Below are 14,707 nucleotides of genomic sequence, written 5' to 3'. Positions count from 1 at the left end.
TCTCCTTATCTTCCCTCTGTGTAAGGAAGCAGAGAAATTTATAATTTAAATTTTCATCTTAAATGTTTAACAGGAAATGTGTCTAACAATATATGAGAATTTTGTCCCGGGTACTTTAAAGTAGTTTATTTCACTTAACCCTCAAAACCATTCAGTTAGTAGTTGGCATTACTTCCACTTAATAGATGAAGATAAATTAGGTTCAGAAGAGATCAAACAGCCAGTCGGTGGTGGAGGCGGGATTTGAGTCGGGTGTGTCAGAATCCAAAGCCTATACCCTTTCTTTTCTGTTATACTGTGTTATTGAAGCTTAAAAGAAAAAAAAAAGGGATACTTGAAATGATCGAATTGTAGAGGGCTGAACTGCCTATATGAAGCCACTCATTATTGGATGGTGATGGTAAATGAGATGTTCTGTTTTTAGATGGTGGAGGAAAGCAGAATAATTTAAGATAACATTAAATTTTGATGTGATTATTAGTGGTTGAAAAAGCATGGAAACACTGAGAGATTGTATGATGAGTTAAAGACTAATCTTATGGGGGAAAAAAAGTTTGAAATTTACCCAGAAGTTACATTCCCTCTTTTTTATAAATCAAGAAATAGTATTACTATTAAAGTAATGAGGGCGGTGGCGGCGGAGGCCGGAGGCTCCCGGCTCGCCGACCCCGGAGCGGAGCGGAGCGGAGGATGCAGCAACCGCAGCCGCAGCCGCAGGGGCAGCAGCCGGGGGGCCAGGGAGTGGCACCCGGGGTGGCCCGTGGGGGTGGGTCCAGGGCGGGGGCCCTGCCGAGTCCACCTTTCACCGCGGCCACGAGCGCTTCCGCCTTGCCAGCGCCTGCCTGGACGAGCTGAGCTGCGAGTTCCTGCTGGCTGGGGCCGGAGGGGCCGGAGTGAGGGGGCCGCGCCTGCACCGCATCTCCCCCCACGGGGCTCGGTGCCTGGGGATCCCGTCTGCATCCACTGCAACATCCCGGAGTTATACCCTGCTGTGCCCCCGTCTGGTCAGTGGAGTCCGATGACCCTAACTTGGCTGCTGATTACTATGAAATGGAAGAAAAAGAGCCAGCTGAGGGCAAGAAATCTGAAGATGATGGCATCGGAAAAGAAAACTTGGCTATACTAGAGAAAATTAAAAAGAACCTGAGGCAAGATTACTTAAATGGCTCGGTGCAGGCTACTGACCGGCTGACGAAGGAGCTCAGGGATATATACCCATCACAGAGTTTCAGAGGTGGAAACTATGCAGTCGAACTCGTGAATGACAGTCTGGATGATTGGAATGTCAGACTCCTCAAAGTTGACCAGTACAGCGCTTTGCACAACGATCTCCAGATCTTCAAGAGAAGAAAGGAGCTGACTTCTTTTTACTTAACGTTTCTTTTAAAGATAACTTTCCCTTTGACGCACCGTTTGTCAGGGTTGTGTCTCCAGTCCTCTCCTGGGGGTATGTTATGGGCAGAGGTGCCATCTGCATGGAACTTCTCACCACGCAGGGCTGGAGCAGTGCCTACTCAGTAGAGTCAGTGATCATGCAGATCAGTGCCACACTGGTGAAGGGAAAAGCACGAGTGCAGTTTGGAGCCAGCAAATCTCAATACAGCCTGACAAGAGTACAGGAGTCCTACAAGCCCTTGGTGCAGATCCACGAAGAAGACGGCTAGTACACACCCCCGAAGGAAGATGGCTAACCTGGGAGTGCCATCCCCTTCCTCCTTCCCTAGGCACCACTGGACCAATTACCTTTGAATGCTGTATTTGGATCTCACACTGCCTCTGTGGTTCCCTCCCTCATTTTTCCTGGACGTGATAGCTCTGCCTATTGCAGGACAATGATGACTATTCTAAATGCTAAGAAAACAAACAAACAAACAAACACAGAACTGAAACTCAAGACTGACTTACAGACCAACCAGCCACCTGGCTAGAGCCCTTGCTAGCAGGCATTCTTAAAAGAAACTTTTGAGCCTCATTATATTGCTGGAAACTCAGCTGTGCTCCAGCCTAGGGCCTCCTTACCTATGCTATGGTAAGGATTTTTAATTTATTTTCTCTTATTTCATGTACACTGCTTTTTTTGGTTACCGTGTGTGATGGGTGTGTATGAAAAAAAAGTATCTTTGGGAAAACAATTACAGTTAATTTGAAAAAAAATAATACAAATATTTTAATACTTTTTTGATAATGTTATAATTTTTTTGGAAAAAGTTATACATATATATCACTTATATGTGGAATCTAAAAATTAGTACAGATGAACTCACTTGCAAAACAGAAACAGACTCACAGACGTAGAAAACAAACTTATGGTTACCAAAGGGGAAGGGGGTGGATAAATTGGGATTATGGGATTTACAGAATGCACACTACTGTATATAAAATAAAAGACTTATGTGTATCACAGGGAACTATATTCAATATCTTATAATAAACTATAATGAAAAAGAATCGGGAAAAAAATATAGATGTATACATATATATATAGATATATAACTGAATCACTTTGCTGTGTACCTGAAACTAACACAATATTGTAAATAAACTATACTTCAATAAAAAAAGAAAAGAAATATACACAGGAACCTAGGAAGAGATGAATTCCCAGGCCTCAGGAGAAACAGAAACTGGAGGGTGTTTATGCCCCTTTGACCTGGTGGTCCACTGTGAAAATGACTGCTGTAGACTGTGTGTGTCCCCACAAATGCATCTGTTGAAATCTTAACCCCCAATGCAATGGTGTTAGGAGGCGGGGCCTCTGGGAGGTGATTAGGTCATGAGGGTGGAACCCTCATGAATGAGATTAGTGCCTTTTTAAAAGAGCCCACAGGGACTCTCCTGGTGGTCCAGTGGTTAAGATTCCACACTTCTACTGCAGGGGGTGTGGGTTCGATCCCCAGTCAGGGAGCTAAAATCCCATATGCCATGTGGCCAAAAAATAAAATAAAATAAAACATGAAATAAAAGAGGCCCCAGAGAACTCCTTCATCCCTTCTGCCATGTGAGGACACAGTGAGAAGGTAGCAGTCTCTGAACAAGGAAGTGGGTTCTCACCAGACACTGAATCTGCCAGTACCCTGATCCTGGCCTTCCCAGCCTCCAGAACCACGTGAAATGAAATTCTGTTGTTACAAAACAAATAAACAAGCAAACAAAAAGTGAAATATCTCAAAATATTTGAAGAGGGCTAGAACTGATAAAGAAATGAAAGCAGGGACTTCCCTGGTGGCACAGTGGTTAAGAATCCATCTGCCAGTGCAGGGGACATGGGTTCAAGCCCTGGTCTGGGAAGATCCCACGTGCCGCAGAGCAATTAAGCCCGAGCACCACAACTACTGAGCCTGTGCTCTAGAGCCCATGAGCCACAACTATTGAAGCCCGCGTGCGCCCAGAGCCAATGCTCTGCAACAAGAGAAGCCACCGCAATGAGAAGCCTGTGCCCTGCAACGAAGAGTAGCCCCAGCTCGCCACAACTAGAGAAAGCCTGCATGTAGCCATGAAGACCCAATGTAGCCACAAAGAAAGGAGGAGGAAGGAAGGAGAGAGATATATACCCAGCTAAATGGACCATTAAAAATAGATATGATGGGGACTTCCCTGGTGGTCCAGTGGTTCAGAATCCGCCTTCCAATTCAGGGGACACAGGTTTGATCCCTGGTCGGGGAACTAAGATCCCACATGCTGCGGGGCACCTGAGCCTGTGCACCACAACTACTGAGCCTGCGTGCTGCAACTAAGACCCAACACAGCCAAAAATAAATAAATAAAACACTATAAAAAAAATAGATACGAGGTACAGACTTCCAGTTATAAAATACATGTTATGAGGATGTAATGATGGTGACTATAGTTAATAATACTGTACTACACATTTGAAAGTTAGACCTTAAAAGAGTAGATCTTAAAAGTTCTCATCACAAGAAAAAAACCTGTAACTATGTGCGGTGATGGATGTTAACTAGACTTGTGGTGATCATTTTACAGTATATACCCAAAAAAAAAGATACGAAAATAATGTTAATTCAGACTGATTAACGCCAGTTTGTAGTCACTGTAAATCCTTAAAAGTCAGAAAGATAAATTGCTAAAGGAAGTCTGTAAGTACACGATTTCACATAATTTGGGAAGGATAAAGTAAAATATAAGTTCTGACTGACATATCCTTTTGGAGGTTTTATAGCTCAAAGGTGAAGATTGGAAACTCAAAAAACAGGAATTTTACCAACACTTGGTTCTTTTCCTTACGACATAGAAGATTAATGTAGAAAATGAAGGGTGCAATTCTAGTGATTTTCCTGGAAAGAACATTAAGTAAAAATAGTATTGAGACTCCTAGAGAGTCTAAAACTAACTAATAAGGCATTTATAAGAGGGATGCTCTTTTTGGTTGTTGTTGTTGTTCCGTTTTTTTGCTTTTTTGTGTTTGTTTTTGGCCGTGCCACCCGGTTCGCAGGATCTTGGTTCCCCAACCAGGGATCGAAACCACGCCCTCGGCAGTGAAAGCACAGAGTCCTAACCACTGGACTGCCAGGGAATTCCCAGGAGGGATGCTTTTCTTTTCAAAGTTCTCAGCGTAGCTGACGGGAAAAAAATCATAACTGTGTTTGGGAAGGTGCGTTTTAAGGTAGCAGGAGAAAATGTTCCAAGGTTTTCTGAGATTATGTTCTATTGTGTTTCCTTCCCAATGACCATTAAAAAAAACCCACAAACAAACTGCAGTACCTTGTTATGCTCAACAAGTTTAAAAAAAAAAAGTGTTGCCATGGAGATAGTCCCACTCTGGATTCTTCCTGGCAATTTCGATTCACCAAACCTGTAACATTTTATATTTTCAACACCATAGCTGACAAAATTAGTTCCTGTGGCTGAGATAAAAACCATACCTTTATCTTTGGTGTTCTTGGGTACATTGAAAGAATTTTGTAAATGATCATTGAAAATTCTTGCTCACCATGTCCAGTTTTTATGTCAGGAATGAAACTTGTACAAGAGAGTATTAAGCCAACTAAAGAACTGGAGTGTGTATTTTGATATCTTTGTTGGATACCTGATACTTATTTTCCTCATGGTAATTGTGGATTACTTTTTTCAGGGTAAGTTCTCTTTAGAAGGAGAAAAGAAGCATGCTGCTTTTAAACATGGAAAGTAGCATATTTATTAATTTTGTGCAGCAGTAAGAGCAGCTGATTGCTGGAGGCACCGCAATGCAGGCGTTTGAAGTAAAAGCCAGGTTCAGTGTTCGGTTCCTCTGTTTACCAGCTGTGGAACCTTGAGCATGTTGATTAATCTCCAAGTCTCAGTTTTTACTGTGTGAGGTGGAGACAGCGTACAGAGTAGGTGTTCAATGAAAGGTATCCAGTAATATCAGTCTTCCCTAAATTTTTAAGATAAGCAGAACTCCAGCTTAAACTATCCAGTTGTGTTTCTTTATTTTTCCGAGTCTCCAGAAAAGATGAATATATGAGCTCTTTGAATCTTTTTTCCCCCCACTTTTAGTTTCTTTGGGTCTGCCAGGTTCTTACAACTAAAGAAACTAGTCTGTTTTGTCTTTACTGGAGATAACAACACTCTAAGTACCTTATAACTAAGTAAAACAATAGTTATAACTTGCATAGTACTTTGTTAATGTAAACTCAAGTGTCAACTCTTTTCTTAAGTAAGTTTAATTAAATGAAAATTAGGCCTCTGTTTTATGTGCTTAAAGTTCAGATACATTCTTTCTTTAGGCATTTTAAATTATACCTGACATCAAGTACTGAACGCTTTTCCCAAAATTTCAAAGTCGTGGTGGTAGATGGGAAAGATGAAAGCGAGTACCCCGTCAAATGGCAGGACTTCTTCAGTGGACATGTGGTTGGTTAGTAGGTGCTCATTTGTTTCCTTTGTGCTTGGGGGGTTAGGTGTCCATATTGAACTAGATTGTGTATTCTTTTTTGAGGGGAGGAAAAAGGGGTGTCAAAGAAGTGCTAAGTCTGGAAGCAGAAACATTAAAACAGGAGGAAATGGGTATTATCCAGCATGTCATACTAACTGGCTGTTTTCATGATTACAACAGATTTCCTCTTAAGTCATACAAATTTAACCTCCTTTTGTCTTCAGGGAGGGATTGTCGACTTCCCTTATGAGATTGTAAACAGGGAAGATAGGAGATAAAATAATTGACTCTGTGATCCTATCATGTATTTATTTAAGAAAATATATTAAACAAGCAATTGCAGTTTACTTCTGGAAAATTTTCTGCAATATGAAAAAAATGGCACTAAAATACCCAAGTAGTACAGTTCAAGACCTGTATATTCTGAATCATGCTTTCTGCCTCCTCTTTCTTACCCCAAAGTAGGTAAAGTTATTCCAGAAGAAAATCTACACTTTGTTTGTTTTGTTCTATAACACACTAGATAATTCTCATAAGAGGCTTCAGGGAAAGAGGCCGATTTCAAATGACTAGAGTTGTGGCTCCTCCTTAAGTGAGAAAACCCAGCTGCTATCTGGGCCTGTGTTTTTTACATCTCCACAGTGCCTGGGCACATTTCACTCTGTAGAAGGGCTTGCTTGATTTTTATTGATAGTGCATAGTTTATTTTTTGATTTAAATATTTTTTAATAATGACTTTTTTTTTCTCTTAAGGTGAGCCTGACTCTAGGGTTCTAGCCCACATAGGAGATGATGATATTACAATAAGAATCAACACAGATGGGGCGGAATATAATATAGAGGTAAGTCTACATGTGCATTTTTTTTTATCAGGAGCATATATCTCTGATGTTTAGAAAGCCATTATGCAGTTGTTTTAAGAAGAAAAGGGTCTTTATACTGAACTTCTCCTTGTATTTAAATTTTTTTTTAACCAGAAAAATAGATGAGTAAAAAAAAATATATATATATTTTATATATCTAACATGCTGTCATAGGATGCGCTCTGTATTTTTAAGTACAATAATTGAAAGTCACATGTGAGATGGATAATGGGAAGAGGAAACTCACTCATTTTTTCTTTATTCTTTCTCTAATAATCCTTCTCAAAGATGAAGGTGAAATCTTCTTTCCTAGATGCCCTGGAAATGCAAGATCTATAAAAGGTGATAGTTCATAGTCTTGAGAAGTTAAAAGAGGAAACTGTAGGAAACTCAGGCTCTGGCCATTCTTCCACTGAAATCCTAGCAGTAGAAACCAAGAGCAAACTGGCCACATTTGTGCGAGACACATGGCTGTATGTCAGATACTAGTCCAGAAAACAAAACGTTTGCTACAGATCTGTGGGTTGAAGTGTTTCTGCATCTCTAGGAAAATGAGAATACTCTGGAACATGGACACATATTCTCTGAGGTTGCCACAGAAGGGAAACAGCTGGAGGATCCCACAGGGGATTTTTATGGCCAGGCTTGGAAGTGGCCTACATCACTTCCACCCATGTTCCAGAAACTCTTGTCTCTGACCTGCCTACAAAGGAGGCTGGGAAAGATAATCTGTTGTGCTCAGAAAGATAAAACTGTGTGGGGAATGCACAGCGTTGTTTCTGCCACAGTGCACAGGATTGCTTATTTCCTTAGGATCATCTATTAATTCTTAATCCAAAACGGGTGCATTTAGGATCCAAGTTAATTTTGCTCAGATGCCTCACTTTTCCCAATATTTCCCTTTGGGACAGTTAGGAATTCTGTTTCCATCTGTATCTCTCGGTTTCACTAAGTACAAAAATGACCATAATTAACATTTCCCTGTGAGATGTTCACTTAAAAGTAAACTCATCAGGTTTATTGAAGTACTTTTGCATGAGATTAATAATTTTTAAATTGAAAAAGTGGTTTATTACTTAGAAGCCCACTTCCCCCCCCACCGCCCCAACCCTCCCAGCTCTAGGAAACCACTAATCTACTCTCTGTCTCTTTAGATTTGTCTTTTGTGTTTCTTTAGATTTGCTTGGTCATTTCCATAAAAATGCAGTCACACAACATGTGGTCTTTTGTGTCTGGCTCCTTTCATTTCGAATGTTTTCAGTGTTCATTCATGTTATAGCACGTGTCCAATACACCATTTCTTTTTATTGCCAAATACTATTCCATTGTTTGGATATACCACATTTTGCTTATTCATTCATCAGTTGGACATTAGTGTTATTTCTACTTATGTTATGAATAATGCTGCTATGAACATTTTTGAAGAGGTTTTTATGTGAGCATATATTTTCATTGACTTGGGTGTATAATATACTAGGAATGGAATTGTTGGGTCCTGTGGTAGCTCTGTTTTTAACCTTTTGAGGAGCTGCCAGACTGTTTTCCATAGTGGCTGCTCTTTACATTCTCACCATGTTACATTGACTGCATTTTATATTCCGTATTCCATTCTCACCAGCAGTAGATGAGGGTTTCTCCACATCCTTGCCAATACTTGTTGTTATATGTCTTTTTGATGACAGCCATCCTAGTGGGTGTGAAGTGGTCTCCTTGAGGTTTTGATGTTAATTTCTGTGACGGATATGGAGATACATACACACACACATATACATACACAGAATCTTTTCTGTATGAGCTCTCTGGTTCTGATGAGACCATTGTCCTTACAGAGAAGATCTTTGTTTTGACTAGTCAGTTTACTTAACCTGGAAATGAATGTTATCTAAAAATAGGGAAAGGATGTTGTAAGACTTGAATATTTAGGAATTTTTATATTTTCCAACTCAGTTATATTTGTTTTCTATTTTAGCCACTTTGGAGACTAATTAATGATACTAAAGACAAAAGAGTGTTAGTTTATAAATCTGAAGATATCAAGAATGTTTCACGTTTGCAGTCTCCAAAAGTGTGTGGTTATATAAAGGCGGATGATGAAGAGTTGCTTCCAAAAGGGCTGGTAGGCAGAGAGCCACCTGATGGTAAGACTAAAAAATATATATTTCAAATAAGAAGCAAGCATAACAGTTGTCTTCAGTAGGGGTGGTTGTTAATTGATAAAAAAAGAACATGATTATCAAGTGACTATAGTATTTGGCTTGAAAATAGTTTTGTTCAGAAATTTCTTGATTTTTTTGTCTGTAAGGATTGAAAACACTAGAAAATAATGATGGCAATAAAGATTGGACTTTAAAAAAGATTGGGGAAAGGGGAAATGGAATAATCTGAGGGAAAATATTTTCATTTGTAGGTATTTAGACATGACAGAATAGTACTGTGAAAACACAATCTTCAGATAAGTTTATAAGAAATTAGTTGGTAGCAAGAGAGGTCTGTCCTGTTTAGAAAGAAGCAAATCATCAGTCTTGGGACAGATGAATTTAGAGTCCTTTAAAGACCATCTACCCATCTCGGAGAAATTCTCTGTCCTCATTTTTGAAAACTTTAGAAAAATATGACTAGCATTTTAGTATATAACTCAATTCTTAAACAGTGTGATTATTTGATAAGAAAAAATGACCTGTTGACACAAAATAATTTTTCAAAAAAAAAATTTTTTTTTTTTTGGCTGCCCTGCATGGCTTGTGGGATCTCAGTTCCCCGACCAGGGATTGAACCTGCACCCTCAGCAGTGAAAATGCAGAGTCCTAACCACTGGACCGCCAGGGAATCCCCACTAATTTTTTAATGTTTGATTATCTGGATATTTTTACTGTTATTTGTGTTAATTTGTAGACTTCTTCTAGAAGAAAATGACACCTCATAGCCCAGCAATAGATAGGTGATTGTTTTATTCTGTTAAGTACTTTTGCACTTTTCCTTGGTTTTGAATTCTGCAATTTGAAAACCTCATATTACTTTTCACTTTTTGTCTTTCTCCAAATTGTTTTCCTGTTCAACATACCGTTAAGGATACTGAGCTCAAATAATATTTGTTTCAAAAATACGGTAGATTTAAAATGTTACTATAAAAAACTCCTTGTTTTGATGAATTTTGATTTAATAGTGCATCCAAATTCATATTAGAGCTTGTTCATCGGGTGAAGAGAAGAGCTGACCCTAATCCCCTGAAGAACACGTGTAAATTATTGGTGGTAGCAGATCATCGCTTTTACAGATACATGGGCAGAGGCGAAGAGAGTACAACTACAAACTACTTGGTAAGTGTTTGATACTGGATGAGGTAATGGACAAAAAAGCTCACGTAGGTAGGCAAATTCCATTTAAGAGAAGACTGCTATAATATGAACGTAGTGAAATGAGATCTGTTTGAGATGCTCTGTGACTTCCTAGAATATTTGAGGGCTGTCACCTGAGGTTGTCACATTATTGTATAGAGATTCTAGTTTCAAATTTTTGAAACCCCATTTTGCCTTTCAACTAAGATTTTCTGCACATCAGAATTTTTATGCATATTATGTTTAGGGAAAGTTCATAACGTAGGCCTTCCTTCTTTATAGAAGTGAACTCTGTGAAAACGTCTCTGCTATAATGGCAGTGATCGTGTTGGTGACACGTATGGATGGGGGAAGAAAGTATTGATATTTGTATGAACTTGTATGTATTATTTTTGCTTATATGTATATATCAGAGGAGTTGGTCAGTTTTGTTTATGTTGCACTGGTATAAAATAGCTAATTGTTGGACTGTAACTGGATGAACTAGATGGGACTTTTGTGGTCATAACTAACTACAGGGCGAAGATTTGAAGGCAGGATTACAGAAGTGTTGATGCTGGATTTTTAAGCATTTACTATTGTAATTTTAAAAGTCAAGGGAATCATATTTCATTGACATTTTTTTTGTCAGTATGACCTCATTCCTCGTGATAACTTGGCACTGACAGAAATGATGTTGAGGGAATAGAAGAGAATGCAGCTATTCATTCGTAGTGCAGAGCCCGGTGCAGCAAAGACGTCTTTCTCCTTGCCTTTCCCTTCCCTTCCCTTCCCTGTCAAGTGAATTTATTAGGAGGGTAGTGGGAGTCGTGTGTGAAGTCACTATAGTTCTGGTTCCTAAGTAAGAGAGCCCTTCTTGAAAAGCTTCTTTCTTAGTGTGGGTTTTGTATTAGGGGCTCTTAGTTTGCTTCTTTGTTCATTACACCAAGAATATGAATATAATGAGAGGTCTGGTGTTAAAAATTGCATTTCTTGGGCTTCCCTGGTGGTGCAGTGGTTGGGAGTCCGCCTGCCGGTGCAGGGGACACGGGTTCGTGCCCCGGTCCGGGAAGATCCCACAGGCCGCGGAGCGGCTGGGCCTGTGAGCCATGGCCGCTGAGCCTGCGCGTCCGGAGCCTGTGCTCCGCAACGGGAAGGGCCACAACAGTGAGAGGCCCGCGTACCGCAAAAAAAAAAAAAAAAAAAAATTGCATTTCTTGGTTTACAGTTAGTATAAGCAAAGAACAATTTCTTAGATGTATAATGTGCTTCACAGCTGCGAGAACAAACCTCATTTACCCAGTTTTTGAACGATAAAATCTCCTCTTTGAGGAGCAGATTGGTAATGAGTATTCTGTTTCTATATATTCAGTAGTTTGAATTGTCCTTGGCTATTGTACTGTGGCTCCTCCCTCAGTAATCTCTACCTACCTTCCCAAATCAGAGGACAGGAGAAAGGAGGTGTGGTGAGACTCATTCCTCTCTCTCTCTTTCTACCTGGTCCTTGGTGCTGAACTTTGCCCAGGGAGTGTCTGGTGTAGGGTTAGCAGTATCTGTCACTGTTCCTTACCTCTTTCTGAAGAAGATGTTTTTCTGAGGTACGTGGCAAGAGATAGAATGAAAAGAGTACTTATTTTTTGGAATATTTTAGGTAAATTGATTGACTTTTAACTTTCATTTCCGTAGTTGACTGGAATGGCAGTTTTTAAAAAACTTGTTACTTGATATTTTGGTTCCCTGTGCAGTTGATTACCTGAAATTTGGGATGAACTGTACCACTGCTCTGTTCTGGTAGCAACATTTTAAGTTTGAGGCTAGGAACAGTTTCTTCATTAGCGCTGTCACCGTAAAGCCTTAACATCTTAATGCTAGTTCTTGTAATTGGTGCAACTTTTACAGTGGTATTTTATCCGAACTGATTTTTTTTTTTTACCCCTGCAGAACTTATATTACATTGCAAAGAGTGGTAAAGATATACATAATGTCTTTCTCTCGCTTTTTTATACACACAGATAGAGCTAATTGACAGAGTTGATGACATCTATCGGAACACTTCATGGGACAATGCAGGTTTTAAAGGTTATGGAATACAGATAGAGCAGGTATTTATCAATGGATGTGGGTTATAATACTCAGCTAAGTTATGTGTTGTAAGTATTTGTCACTTGTTTTCACAACCCAGAAACTTATCTTCTACTTTACTGGTAGTTAAATATTCTGAAATGCCAGTGATTTTTATCTGATAAACTTAACAGTGTTTTGATATTATTTATAGATTATGAACTATTCTTTTCTTAGGCTTATTTTAGGCAGAAAGCCGCCGTATGGTGCTATGATCTCTCTTTTTTCTGAATTCATGGCCTTTTTATCCCCTGCCTTGCTTTAGTTTTCTATGATTATGCTTAATGTCTTTAGTTAGAATTCTAGCACGTATTGTTGAATGCTTAGAACATTTACTTAAAAATACTGTGTACATTTGCAAGGCATTTATACATACAGAACCATTAGATCTCTTTTCCCAAATATCTCCTGAGTTCTTATCTGTCAATAGAGTATGTCCAGCAATGATGTATTAATGTCATCCTAATTATATCACATAGTAAAAATTGTTCCAAATTGATAAGACTGATGAACAAGACTTCTGAAATTGGGTGTTGCTTCGGACAGACATTTTGACATGTAAATTCAGGAAATTATTTTCTCTATTTTTTCCAGGCTCTTTGTACTAAACTAGACATATTCTTATAGGTTCTATAGTTTAGAATTTAGAGAATAAAAAGAAAAAAGCTTTTGAAATCATACTTATAAATGCTAAACTTTTATAGTACTTGTAGAAAACTAAGAGAATTATTTTCCCCTTTTCCATTCTTTTACTGTTTTGCATTTTCTTTTTTAAGTTATTATTTGAATAGGTAATGTATACACGGTACAAAAGCCAGTGAAAAGTAAGTCTCCTCAACCTCTACCCATTGTCAAACCAGTTCCTTTCCCCAGAGACATCCGTGTCACTAGTTTCATCCATATCTTTCCAGAGAGATCTTATGCATGTATAGCATGTGTTTGTATATGTGTGCATTTGACATATTCGTGGTATGTTGTACTCTTTTGCACCTTGCTTTTTCATTTCATGAATATGTTGGTGATTATTCCATTATGGTACAATAAAGGTGTCTCACTTGTTTAAAATAGCTGCATCATGTTTGAGTTTTAGGAGACCAATAAATAAAGCTCCTTTTTGCTTTAAAATTTGGAAACCATTGAAAAAATTAGGTGTGATAGGAGATTAAAAAACCCGTTTCTTTGAAGATGATAGGTGGGCTGGAGGCTGCGGTTTAGATATGCCGTCACAGTGGGCCCTCACCTAGTTCATCGCAGAATTGATCCTGATCACCCACCGCCAAAGCTGCAGAGCCGCCCCAGTGAGCTTACCACATGGTGGCGGAGCAGACCCCAGCATCCCCTCTGCAGGCAGATCTGGAAGAGATACCGGAAACAGTGAGCTGAGCATGGCTCTGTTCCTTTGCCACATTTTCCAACCTATATGTTTCATCTCCTTTGGAGAGAAACCTTTGTTCCTTTTTTAAAAAATTAGGATTAATATGGATTTGTACTGTGCGTGTAAGGAAAAGCCCTTATTTTCTGTGCTCTTACTCCTGTGGTGTGCGGCGCTGTACGTCTTACTGTTCCGTATCTCTGAATCAGTGACTATAGTTGGAATAAATTATTTTAGGCTCATGGAACCTAGGTTTTCATTTTTTCCAACTAAATATAGAGGCAATCAACTTTCAGGAGTACATTTATAAATGTATGTCATTCTTTGACATATGTGTTTTCCATACCATTTGCTTCTCAGTTTGTTTTTAAATTAAACAGATACTAGAGCTGAAGAATTTTATGGAATTTTGACTCTAAAACTTTTTTTTTTAAAGAATGGTAGATGGTCTTTTTTTGAATAGCTGAAACAATGCAGTATTATTTCAGTCTTGTGACTTTCTTCCGAAGTGTTCTAAGTATTTTATCTCTTTAAGTATAGATTCGCATTCTCAAGTCTCCACAAGAGGTGAGACCTGGTGAAAGGCACTTCAATATGGCAAAAAATTACCCAAGTGAAGAAAAGGATGCTTGGGATGTGAAGATGCTGCTAGAGGTAGGTCGTGGAAACCTGAAAGTGATACTGTTTAACACCATTTTCTGATTCCTAAAAACGTGGGTCATGTCTGTATTAATGAAGGGGCATCTTAGGAAAGGTGACTGAAAACCAGGGGCAGCCCACCCCAGCTGATCCAACAGTGACCTTATCCCCTGCAGCAGGGCAGACAGCAAGGTGGGCAGAACGGAAAGCGAAAAATGCTACAAAGCAATGCTTCTTAACCGTAATGTCTCTGCGAATCTAGTGAAGTAATAGGCCTGTAGAAAATAGAGGGATACCCAACTTACAGATTTTTTACACACCATTTTGTTAGTTCAGGTCTCTTTGAAGCTTATCAGTAGATCTTTTAGGTCAGTAATTACCAAATGGTATGAAAATGTATTAGATGGTAGAAGTATAACTCGGAGATCTGAAAGTTCTCTATGGAAATTTAAAATTTTTGAGTTTTTATTCTGGTAACAAATTTAAAGATAACATAAACATTCTGTGTCATATGGATTCTTGCCTT

The 14,707-nt window shown here is 39.0% G+C and overlaps 1 protein-coding gene and 1 pseudogene across 2 annotated transcripts in view; both read left to right on the top strand.

Moving 5' to 3' along the window:
- The window catches only part of ADAM17 (ADAM metallopeptidase domain 17), a 54,662-nt gene that overhangs the window by 13,878 nt on the left and 26,077 nt on the right, over positions 1–14,707 (top strand). The window contains exons 3-8 of the mRNA XM_082643175.1: positions 5,724–5,854; positions 6,626–6,714; positions 8,705–8,873; positions 9,919–10,052; positions 12,062–12,151; positions 14,083–14,196. Coding sequence (XP_082499301.1) covers positions 5,724–5,854; positions 6,626–6,714; positions 8,705–8,873; positions 9,919–10,052; positions 12,062–12,151; positions 14,083–14,196 — 727 coding nt within the window. The remainder of the gene's footprint in view (positions 1–5,723; positions 5,855–6,625; positions 6,715–8,704; positions 8,874–9,918; positions 10,053–12,061; positions 12,152–14,082; positions 14,197–14,707) is intronic.
- Positions 777–3,555, top strand: LOC309816076 (ubiquitin-conjugating enzyme E2 Q1-like; annotated as a pseudogene). Its single transcript has one exon. The product of its transcript is annotated as a ubiquitin-conjugating enzyme E2 Q1-like (transcript).

Source organism: Mesoplodon mirus, assembly GCF_964341445.2.
Source record: "Mesoplodon mirus genome assembly, chromosome: 14".
Taxonomy (NCBI): Eukaryota; Metazoa; Chordata; class Mammalia; order Artiodactyla; family Ziphiidae; genus Mesoplodon; species Mesoplodon mirus.
Note: the sequence above shows the minus strand (reverse complement) of the source record. Positions and strands in the feature narration are given on the sequence as shown.